The sequence below is a fragment of the Rhinoderma darwinii genome, chromosome 2 (genome assembly GCF_050947455.1).
Source record: "Rhinoderma darwinii isolate aRhiDar2 chromosome 2, aRhiDar2.hap1, whole genome shotgun sequence".
Classification (NCBI taxonomy): Eukaryota; Metazoa; Chordata; class Amphibia; order Anura; family Rhinodermatidae; genus Rhinoderma; species Rhinoderma darwinii.
In genome coordinates this window covers 252,522,433-252,535,051 of record NC_134688.1, presented here as the reverse complement: position 1 = coordinate 252,535,051, position 12,619 = coordinate 252,522,433, and the positions used below count along the sequence as shown (strand labels likewise).

The 12,619-nt window shown below is 43.7% G+C and overlaps 1 protein-coding gene across 2 annotated transcripts in view; it reads right to left on the bottom strand.

The window, feature by feature from the left end:
* Positions 1-10,393, bottom strand: part of KHDRBS1 (KH RNA binding domain containing, signal transduction associated 1) — a 43,648-nt gene extending 33,255 nt beyond the window's left edge. The window contains exon 1 of one of the 2 annotated variants that reach the window (XM_075853136.1): positions 10,185-10,393. In XM_075853136.1, the coding sequence (XP_075709251.1) occupies positions 10,185-10,278 (94 nt within the window). In that variant the 5' untranslated portion in view covers positions 10,279-10,393. The remainder of the gene's footprint in view (positions 1-10,184) is intronic. The other variant, XM_075853137.1, reaches the window with a different exon arrangement.
* Between the last annotated feature and the right edge of the window lie 2,226 nt (positions 10,394-12,619).

The window sequence follows — 12,619 nt, the reverse complement described above, 5'->3', positions numbered from 1 at the left end:
CAGCACACCCCGACAGCACTGACCGCTGCTGCCCCTGTGTCATTCCCTCCTTGGCTCCATCCTCCCGCCTCACTTGAAGTGCGGTTAGGTGACTAAAGGTTTTTCTTCGTCTAGGGCATTTATGATCTATCTAAGGATATGTCAGATAGGTGCAGGTCCCAGATTCATCTCTATAACGGGGCCCGCTACCCCATTCCACCTCTGTTGTGGCTGAATCACGTAATATCCAACCACGAGGAAGAAAATGTAGCTCGCTGAGCTACGCTGTTTCCGTAAGTCCCATAGAACTAAACGGTGGATACGGAAACAACGCAACTCGCTACCGCATCTTCATGGTCAGAAATCAGCCTGAACAGAGGTAGAACAGGTTTTAGAGGGCCACCATCCTAGAGATAGGTGTGTTTTGACCAGTGGAGCACGGAGACCCCTACTAATTGCCAAAACGAAACGGCAGAAGCGTTCGTGTGAGCTGCTTTGTTTCGGTTCGCCTTTTTCTGGAAATCAATATATTGGAGTACAGACTCAATAGAAAGTCTGAGCCCTTACTCTGTTCCGGTAAAAGCCGAAAAGAAACGAAGTGGCTGAGGGCTCACACGAGCACATCGTTTTAGCAATTGCTAAGACCCCCACTAATCAAAGCTTCTGACATGTCAGAAGTTTGAACGTTTAGTTACCCTTTAAGGCCCTTAAACACTGGCAAATGTTTGTATGAACGCTCGTACCCGTTCATTGCCCAGTGTAAACATGGCAGCAATCTGCCTACAAAAAGACCGCAAACTCATTTGTCAGCTTCTTGCATCTTATATGCAGCCCAAATAAATAAAATTACCATTTATTAGCATATTTACCATATCTCCCCATGTAAACAGGGATGAACGATTGAATTAAAAAGTACCTATCCTTGCTACAAGGGCCATTAAGGATGAGCGAGGAAACTTATTCACCTTTGTTGCATCTAGTTCAAGCTTTCCATGCATTCTATGGCTCACTTTAATACAGATGAAATACTTACATGCAGTCACTCCTTTCCCAAGTTTTTTTTCTCAAATGTTTTTTTTTCAGTAATGTGTAATAAGACCAGCCATAAAACAGAGATGGCACACAGGCCAAATCAGAATCAAAACAGTACAAAAGACCAGTTTTATCAACAACGTATAGAAGACTACAATACAGAACAGTGGCGATACAAATATAGTTCTGAGCGTGACCTTAGTTCTTGCTATTCATTTCAAGAAGGGGGGGGGGGAAGAGGCCCTAAGAGTAACCAAAACCATATAGTGGATAAAGCGAGTTGGGTAGATAGTCGCTTAAAGAGGCTCTGTCACCAGATTCTCAAATCCCTATCTCCTATTGCATGTGATCGGCGCTGCAATGTACATAACAGTAACGTGTTTTTTTTTTTTTTAAAGAAAACGTTCATTTTTGGCCAAGTTATGAGCTATTTTATATATATGCAAATGAGGTTTGAAATGGACAACTGGGCATGTATTGTGTTTTTAACTGGGCATGTTTAAGTGTATGACGCTGACCAATCGGTGACTAGTCAGCATCATACACATCTCCATTGATTTAGACAGCAGCGATGTGCAGCCACATAAACAGAGATTAACATTAATCAAGTGCCCTGATGATGAATACACATGACCATCCAGCCTGGACGTCATGTGTATTCAGAATCCTGACACTTCAGAAACTTTTCTGTGAGATTTCCAGCAAGGGAAACGAAATCTCGCGAGATTACAGAGGTAAACGAGTTTCGTTTCACTTGCTGGAAATCTCACAGAAAAGATTCAGAAGTATCCGGATTCTGAATACACATGACGTCCAGGCTGGATGGTCATGTGTATTCATTATCAGGACACTAGATTAACGTTAATCTCTGTTTATGTGGCTGCACATCGCTGCTGTGTAAATCAATGGAGATGTGTATGACGCTGACTGGTCAGCATCATACACGTAAACACACCCAGTTAAAAACACAATACACGCCCATTTGGACATAACGAAAAAAAACAAACGCCCAGTTGTCCATTTCAAACCTCATTTGCATATATATATATATATATATATATATATATATATAAAATACCTCATAACTTGGCCATAAATGAACGTTTTTTTAAATAAAAAACACGTTACTGTTATCTACATTGCAGCGCCGATCACATGCAATAGGAGATAGGGGTTTGAGAATCTGGTGACAGGCTCTTTAACTCAAGGCCCAAAGACAAAAAAAACGTTTAATGACATATCTTGCTATACTTTGAGCCCCTATCACCCTAGACTATTTTAGTGTGGCCATTGCTCCTTTCTATCTGGAAAAAGTCCTGGGACCTGATGGGTCCAAGTTGAGCAGATCAAAGCCCATCTCCTAGGCATGTACAATGCTGGTCTTGAGTTGGGAGGCCTGCCCTCCATCATAGTCATACCTAAAGCAAGAAAAAAAAAACTCAGGATATTGGGTCATAGAGACATATCCCTGCTTAAAGAGGCTCTGTCACCAGATTTTGCAACCCCTATCTGCTATTGCAGCAGATAGGCGCTGCAATGTAGATTACAGTAACGTTTTTATTTTTAAAAAACGAGCATTTTTGGCCAAGTTATGACCATTTTTTGTAGTTATGCAAATGAGGCTTGCAAAAGTCCAAGTGGGTGTGTTTAAAAGTACAAGTCCAAGTGGGTGTGTATTATGTGCGTACATCGGGGCGTTTTTAATACTTGTACTAGCTGGGCGCTGTGAAGAGAAGTAACATCCTCTTCTCTTCAGAACGCCCAGCTTGTGACAGTGCAGACCTGTGACGTCACTCACAGGTCCTGCATCGTGACGGCCACATCGGCACCAGAGGCTACAGCTGATTCTGCAGCAGCATCAGCGTTTGCAGGTAAGATCGACTTACCTGCAAACGCTGATGCTGCTGCAGAATCAGCTGTAGCCTCTGGTGCCGATGTGGCCGTCACGATGCAGGACCTGTGAGTGACGTCACAGGTCTGCACTGTCACAAGCTGGGCGTTCTGAAGAGAAGAGGATGTTACTTCTCATCAGAGCGCCCAGCTAGTGAAAGTATTAAAAACGCCCCGATGTACGCACATAATACACACCCACTTGGACTTTTGCAAGCCTCATTTGCATAACTACAAAAATGGTCATAACTTGGCCAAAAATGCTCATTTTTTTAAAATAAAAACGTTACTGTAATCTACATTGCAGCGCCTATCTGCTGCAATAGCAGATAGGGGTTGCAAAATCTGGTGACAGAGCCTCTTTAACAGTGATTGTAAGATTCCTGCTAAAATACTTGCCCTTCGAATCAATCAGGTAATCCTTTGTTATACATAACAAATCTGGCTTTATGCTAGGGACGATCATTCTACGTAGAGGCCACATGTGAACATATTGGGTTTTGCATCATTAGATACAGCCAAGGCCTTTGACTCCCTGGGGGGACCAGGTTTTTTTTATGGGCTTGTATTAGCGCTTACAGCTTCGGGCTAAATCTTGCACTATGGGCGAGCCTTTTATATGTTTACCCTGCGGCAGATATCATAATTGTCAATTCTCCACCAAAAGAAAGATGATACCCCTCAGGCCTTTCCTGTACAGGCACTCCGTTTCAAGGGTCTGTCTCAGCATGGGGTCAAACCTGAATTAGTGCTTTATGCTGACCTCATACTGTTTCTGCAGGCTTCAGGGGGCTTCCCCAAGCACTGCAATCTTACCAATGACTGGCTCATTTGGGACAAGTCGGGGCTATACTGCTTGGATGACAACTATGGCCATCATTTGGCAGGACTTCCCCACCCTGTGGCTTCTAGGTTTAAAGAGGCTCTGTCACCACATAAGTGCCCTATCAGCTACATAAGGAGATCGGCGATGTAATATAGGTGACAGTGCTTTTTATTTATAAAAACTATCTATTTTCACCAAGTTATGAGCGATTTTAGCTTTATGCTAATGACTTTCTTAATGCCCAACTGGGTGTGTTTTTACTTTTGACTAAGTGGGCGTTGGAGAGAAGTGTATGACGCTGACCAATCAGCGTCATACACTTCTCCCCATTCATGTAATCAGCACATAGTGATCCTGCATTGTTCACTATGTGCCGTCACTTACACCCACATAAACGTTAATGAAGTGTCTTGACAGTGAATAGACCACCTCCAACCAGGACGCGATGTCTATTCGCAATCCCGACACTTCGGTAACGTTTGTGTGGGATTTACAGCACATCGAGATCACGTTGTGCTGTCATTTACAGCGTGATCTCACGAGATTACGCTTGCTGTGCTGTAAGTCACACAGAAATGTTACCAAAGTGACGGGATTGTGAATAGACATCCCGTCCTGGCTGGAGGTGATGTCTATTCACTGTCGACACTTAAGTAACGTTTATGTGGGTGTAAGTCACAGCACACGTTTTTCTAAATAAAGAACACTGCTGTAATCTACATTACAGTGCCTATCACATTATGTAGGAGATAGGGCACTTATAATCTGGTGACAGAGCCTCTTTAAATACCTGGGAATAGAAGTTACCCATACTGATACAGAGTTCTCAATGTAATATCACACTAGTCAAGATGGTAAAAGGATAAAACCAGAGCTTGGAGCACCCTCCCCATGTCAGTGGTTGGTCAGGTTAACCACTCCATTTTTTTTTTTATTGCCCCCTTCATTTGTACATTGGTGTTTCAGTGGGGTGCTTTGTGCAAAAATACTTACCAATCCCCAGATCTGGTTTTTCAAGGGTCCAGCACCGATCGTGTGATCTTCCCTCTGACTTGTCTGGAGTAACTGTGCTTTTGAATAAACAAGAACTCAGGCTCTCAATGCATTAATATGGGAGCCAGAACGAGGCTCCATATTAATGCATTGAGCGCATGAGTTCCTGGTTTGTTTTTTTTAAAACAGTGATTCCAGACCAAGTCAGACTGAAGATCACGTGAGCAGCGCTGGACACGAAAGACAATATGCGGGGACCGGTAAGTATTTTTGCGCACAGCACCCCACTGAAACACCAATGTTCAAATGGAGGGTGCAATAAAAAAAGAAAGTGGAGTGCTTCTTTAAAAAGTTATGGTTTTGCCTAAGCTTTTGCATACTTTAAGGTATATCTGCACTCCTATTCCTAGATTGGTCTCTACAAACAGACTGTTTCCTACTGTCCTGTCTGGCACAGTTCCAAAACTAAATTGCAGTTACACTTTAACGCCCCAAGGTGTTGACTGGGCCTTGCCCCGCCCCCCACCATTTATTTTTCTACCTCGCCACGCAGGCTCGCTTTCTTAACCTTGACTCCTGCCCTCCTTAGGGGCAGACCAAAACGCTGCTGCAGGATTCAACGGGTGTCCCTTATAATTACAATTTTACAACTCCACTACATAAACTGGATTGCCAGACATGGTCTCTTGTACAAAACTAAAAAAAACACAACACTGGGGAAATCCTTTGCTCTGAGGTTGTGCAGGGTGGGATATTGGGTGCAATAAAAGGTATTATATATGTTCCGTAATTGGTGACTGGAGACTCCTGGATGACATTTGGACAGATGCAAGGTTCATTTGATATACCAAGAAAAGCTTTCTATTGATCTTTCCAGCTTCATAACTTGCAGGCGTTATTATTTCTAGAGTATCGCAGGACAGTTTACTGATTGCCCTCTGCTTTATCTCAGTGTAAATAACTGGTTTCTGGGTCAATTTCATGAAGGCAGTGATTTCTGGCACTGTATTTGGTAGTCGTCCCCTCCATAGCAGATTATTGGAAAGATGTATTGGGTGCCTGAAGGCGTGCTGGTGCATTGTAAAGCCATTGCCCCTAGGTGGACGGCCCCACTGCCCCTAGGAGGACGGCCCCACTGCCCCTAGGAGGACGGCCCCACTGCCCCTAGGAGGACGGCCCCACTGCCCCTAGGAGGACGGCCCCACTGCCCCTAGGAGGACGGCCCCAGCCACCCTGACTAACAGTTTCTGCATCAAGTTGCTTAATGCCATTTGTGAGAAGTATGTGTCAGCACGTAGATGCCCCAACAAGTTTTAAAAGGTTTGGGCCTTTAGTGTGTTTCACACAATACTCTGCCATTGGATACGTATGACTTGATCTGCTAAGAATTCCCAGGTCAGCTGCTTTTTGTGTCCTTATACATTTTCCATTGATTGCTGCTGGACAAACACTATGCGTATCTGACATGTATTGTATATTGCCCAGTGTGGGTGATGCATGGGATGCCCCGACCTGAAAGTAGGGACCGGAGTCCTGCATGGAATCTATAGACATTTGAATAACTAATGTAAGACATGGTTTCTTAAATCTTTTTAACATTTAGTAAAATTACTTATTTCTCAAGGAGCTAATGGGCCTTCAAAATAAAAAGTACCCAATTACAGGTGATCGGTACTTTTGAATTTGCATGTATGTCCCCAAACTCCCAATCATTGCACCATGTAACTGGAGAAAACAAGCACTTATGGACTAAAGAGTAAAATGTCAGTCAGGCAGAAAATCTGCACTTGTAAAACGTTACTTTAGTGTCTTGACAGATAGACATCGCTTCCAGCCAGGACGGGATGTCTATTCACAATCCCGACACTTCTATAACATTTGTGTGTGACTTACAGCACAGCAAGCGTAATTTCGCTGTAGAAGACAGCACAAGGTGATCTCGATGTGAAGTGTCGGGATTGTGAATAGACATCGCGTCCTGGCTGGAGGTGATGTCTATTTACTGTCACAATTCAGTAACAACGCAGGATCACTATGTGCAGAGTAAATGAATGAGGTGAGTGTATGACGCTGATTGGTCAGAGTCATACACTTCTCTTCACAACGCCCACTTGGTTAAAAGTAAAAACACGCCCAGTTGTCCATCAAGAAAGAAATTAGTATAAATCTAAAATTGTGCATAACTTACTCAAAATTGATAGTTTTTCAAAATAAAAACCACTGTTATCTACATTACAGCGCAGATCATATTATGTAGGAGATAGGGCACGTATAATCTGGTCGTGTAGAGCTTTTATGACTAAATGTGTGTTTGTTTTTCTTCAATTAACAAGATGGATTCACATTTTGATCCATCAATAAGATCTCCCAGAAAGGATAACGTTTCCTCCCATTTGACCACTGCAGTCAGTCAGGCTGCAGCATCACATAAGACTAGACGTTCCTGGCTAATTAGTGCTGACCGGCCTCCTGGGATAAGGGACATGATACGGGAGGGCCAAAATTATTCAGTGATTACTTTTGTACGAAAATCCCTTAGGAATCTAAGGCCCTGTTCACAGAGTTAATCTTCAGGCATGTTCCATCTCAAAAAAAAAAAATGTAAAAATTGAAATCAATGGGAGACAGAAAAAACGCAGCGAATGGCTGCAGCGTTTTACGTCAAAAACAGTTCACGGTTATTCCTTTGCCTGTTGGTTAGAAAAAAAAAAAAAAAGCGTACAAAAACAGCTGTGGTGCAAAACCACCAAAAAACGGAGCGGATTTCTACATGCAGAATTTTCTGCCTGCAAAAAAACTGTGTGAACAGGGCCTGAGTCTGATTTGCTGCAGCGTTAACCCTGCAACAACCTGACCTGTCTAAATTTACCCTAAGGTTTCATTTTGTTCAGTTTTATCACCACGCCTTCTAAGCCAAGGACAGTATAAGATTTTTCCTACACCATCATAAATGTTGCAACACGATGGCCATCTGCAAATATACTTGAGCAAACATGCTGTTAAGGGTTACTCAAATCAGCTCTCAATCAAAACACTATTCTCTAAGGATGTATATTACAGTATATCTTATACAGCAAGTTCTAGTAAGAATCATAGGATATACAGGAAAATTCAGGTCAGCCATGAAACCAGGCCACACAACATGCTCCCAAACCTCAGACAAAGAACGGCTGCTAAGAGGGAGGGGAGGGGGGGATCATGGAGGCTCTAGCCGCTTTTCACACACAGAACAAAGTAGTGCTGTGTGCAGAGCGTCAACCTGCACATAAAAGATATGGGCTGTAGGAGCTAAACCAATAAAACCACTACCAAAGACACAGAAGTAACAGTGACCACCATTAAGGTATATAGAGACAAGGCTAAAAATATGCTTCTTAGCCAATCACGGTTTAGATAAACATACAATTAGAGACATTTCTACGACAGCACAACTTTACGGCAGATTAGTTGTGGCACACAGAATGAGTGGAAAGAGGAAAAAAAAGTGTAACAAAAATGATATATGACCAGAAAATAAGCCAGAATGTCAATTTTCCCTAGAAGATGGTTTCCAAACTACCGTAGACAACATAAGTGGCAGTCAGTGATCATAGCTGCACCTAGACATTGACAGCGTTTATTTGCTGCGTTTTACGACCAAAAACTCATCATTTAAGTTGCCCATTGACATGAATTGAAAAACGCATTGCAGTGCATACAACTCGTTTTTTTTTTACATGCGCATTTTTAAAAACGCAGTGTGAAATACCAGCATCAGGTCAATTCTTGGCGAGTAAAACGCGCCAAATCCCCATAGTCAATGGGAGTCCTAATTAGGCGCCCAAAAAGGGTGTTGGGTTTAAGTGTACATGTTAGAAGGGAGCTGTGCAGATTAACTGTTTTACAGAAAATAAAAAGGAACCCTACCCAAGGGTCTGCAGCTGCTACCTACAGGCTTGAATTTTAGGTTCCCATTGATCCAGACCATTAGAACATATGTGCATATGGGCCACAAAGGGTCAGTCCATAAACAGAAGATCTCCATATGTCCCATTAAAGACAGCCACATAATCACTGCAGGAACTCTTGCACACAACTTTTTGGCCACAGGAAACAGAAATTGAATTGTTAGGACGATCTTGTGACTCGCATACACCTTTAAAGCGCTACTTACATTGCTAGGCTATGCCATCCAATCTAAGGGTCATGGTGGTCCCATCAGTAGGACCACCACCATTTTAAGTGATGGAACATCCTAGCAATGGGATTTCTTCAGACTAATCTCACACAGACATGGGTGTTCTAAGACTACTTCGTGGCATGCCCATATATTGACAACGCTACTTGACTTTTTCAACTGTTAGCCACGTTTCGGATCACAGACGATGACGGGGCTATTAAAAAAATATGAAAAGTGAAGCTTATTCTCCTTTGAAGCAGGAACATAGACCTTAATACTGCTCAAAACAAATTGGTCACTCATACAGATACAAGTCCTCTCCTGTCTACTTGACCAAGAATCCACAGCATCTTCACTACAGCTTTTGCTGCACACTTAGAATAATAGTGTTATAGCACATAATAAATAAATCCGCACAATTTAAGAGTTGGCCCAGCTTGGATAGACCCCCCCCCCCCTGAGGAGGGACACAAGTGGAGATGATCATTGGTGGGTGGGTAGCTGCTGTGACTCCATGTACAATGAAAGACAGGGTTATCCTTTACCCTACAGCAACCCCTCATGGCGCTTTCTTGTAGAGATGAGGAGTCACGTGATCCTGGACACTGGCTTACATAAAGCAGTCTTACAGCCCTGTGCTCAGAAGTTTGGGGAGGGGCATCAACGCCATCCAGTACTTCACAGCACCTAAATTAATCCAGTAAGATTCTCTACAGTCAAATAAGGATTTTCCCCATAAATTAGATTGCTCTATTGAAGTTGAAGGTAATCTGGTCAATGTAATACTATAGGCCCTAAAAAGTAGTCCGGCAGGCTAAATTGTATAAAAAAAAAAAAAAAGTGTAGTCTAGTGATCTTTACTAAAGACGGAAAAGTCAATTCATAAAGTTAAACAGCCGCCTCATAGACAACAGTGTATACGAGACTGTCTGTAACTGTATGTTCATGTATTATAACAATGTCGATTAATAGAAGCAGCGAGAGCTTCCCGCAGTGATCGAAGAGGCCGGGATACAGAGCTGGGCTGCGTAGCACCAACCGTGCCGACGCTTCACGGGCCATTAACTGAAAGCACGATATCGCTAAAATCCTTCTATTCACGAAACAAGAGAGTGCCCTCTAACGTCGAGGCCCGAGCTAACAATCCACTACACGGCGTAGTATACCCTAGACACAAAAGCCACGTACTACCCAGGAACGGCCGACTAGGCTTTTTTCCCGCCCTCCCTCCATCCCCAGCATCGTACACGCACGAGCGCATAAATACCTCACCAACCCCCCCCCGCATCCCCCAGGTTTACTAACCGCTCGAAAGCAGGCTCATAGCGTGTGTAAATGACGGGTCCAGGCTGTCCTTCTCCGCCATCAGCTCAGGCAGGTATTTGGTTTCGGACTCCATTGTTATCTAGCGAATTCCTACCACGCAACTTCAACAAAACCTAATTCTGAGTCTGGCGGAGCGATTCCTTCTCAATAGATAAAGGCAAAGAGGGTGACCCGCCCTGTGGAAGTGACGTCAAGGAACGCCTAGGATGGGGTGGGGAAGCTCATTACCACTGACAAAGAGCGATATTGCTCATGTCTCTAGTACAGGCGCCATTTTAGGTGGGTCTTTCGTGCTTGCTATTGTGTATTTTGTGAGCATTTGGTTTTCATTTTATACTGGCGTGCCTAGAGACATTTTTAAATAAAAAAGTTACACATATATGCTCCCTAGCAGCGAAAGAATATAGCTACTTCCGGCCCAGAAATGGTCGCCGTAAGAGACAGTATACCACGTGGTAATGCATTGTTTGCAGTAAAGACATGAAATCTGCAACTGTGTAGATGGCCTGTCCAAACAAGTCAATACCCCATGTATTACATTTTATCAGTACAATAAAACAAAAGTATATACATTCTATATGTAGTCAGTCATGTATCCTTAGAAAAAACATGTGCTGCTCTTCAAGGTCATTGCTGCGCATTTATAACATTTTGGCTAGGGCGACTTTGGTCGAATAACAAAAAAGATTTGTGACTTGCGGCCGCATGGCTGTTTTAGGTTGCAATTTGGTTGCAAATCGGATATGATTTCGGCTTTGTGACATTCAAAAGACGCTCAAAGAACAATCACTAACGTGTTGCAAATGAGTTGTAGCAGATTTGGATTTTTTGTGCGACTGTCGTGCTGCAGTCTCATCGCCTCACGCGTAGTAAAGCAAACACTCACAAGCATTACTTGCAAATTCGGAATGAGACCTGTGTGTCGCTGTGAGGCCCCATTCATGCTGCATTTACTGGAGATCTCGTCATGTAAATACTTCTGACATATACGTCACCCATAAGCTCCCATTCTAAAAAAAAATGATACCATGCTGTATACATATTTTTACTGGATGCCTCTGAATGGAATAGCGGCTACAATATCAACTACACTGTAACAGTTAGCCGATATTTTCCGTCTTGATGGATGCCAAATGGACACTCTGGATATCCGTTGGGTGAATGGGGCCCTATGGATACCCTCATTCCCACCTGTATGTTACTTTCGTGTACTGTCAGTGTGCAGTAGGTACACAATACGCAACCAATGTTATTCTATTGAGGGGGTTAACAGCACTGTATTTCGATTCAGACATACACTATATGGACAAAGTATTGGGACACCTACACGTTACACCTACAGAAGCATTTAAAGACATCCCATTCTAAATCCATAGGCATTAATATGGAGTTAGTCCCACCTTCACAGCTAAAACAGCTTCCACTCTCCCCGGAAAGCTTTCTACAAGATTTTGGAGTGTTTCTGTGGGAATTTTTGCCCATTCATCCAGAAGAACATTTGTGAGGTCAGACACTGATGTTGGATGAGAAGGCCTGGCCCACAATCTCTTCTAGTTCTTTCCAAAGGTGTTCGATGGGGTTACGGTCAGAGTTCTGTGTGGACCAGTCAAGTTCTTCCAAAACAATCTCACCCAACCATGCCGTTATGGACTTTCTCTGTGCACTGGAGCACAGTTATGCCGGAACAGAAAAGGGCCTTCCCCAAACTGTTCCCATAAAGTTGAAAGCATATAATTGTCCAAAATGTCTTGGCATGCTGAAGCATTAAGATTTCCTTTCACTGGACTAAGAGGCATAGTCCAAACCGTGAAAAACAATCCCATATCATTATCCCTCCTCCACCGAACTTTACAGTTAGTACAATGCATAAGGGGTGAACCTGCTACTCCCATTCCCCACTTCCTACCAAGTAAGACAAAATTTTCGTGGCATCCGCCACGCTTTATTAAACAGTGCAAGTTAAGACAATACATTGGGGAGTCTGACACAAACCACGACACTTCACCCAAATGGTCTGCAAATGGACTACAATAAAATATGAAGGCCCTTCCTCCTGCCAGGCCATGCCTGCACCTGGCTGGCAATCCTAAGGGCAGTGGTGTAACTACCGCGGTAGCAGCCGTAGCGGCTGCTACGTGGCTCGGGGCTTGAGGGGGCCCGCGCCGCCAGCCGACACGCCCCCCCATTTCCCCGGTGGCACCACTAGCAGCCGTTATGGCTGCTACAGCGGTAGCGCCGCTACTATGGGGCCCGCACAGCCGAGCCTCCAAGTATGGGCTGGGCGACACAGGCCCTCTCATGCCTGTAGGTGTCGCTAGCACCGGAGGGGGCCCCGGTGCTAGCGCCAGCCAAATACATGCATTAGCACTGAATGGCCGACCATCCAGTGCCTTACAATGACGCTGATTGGCTAG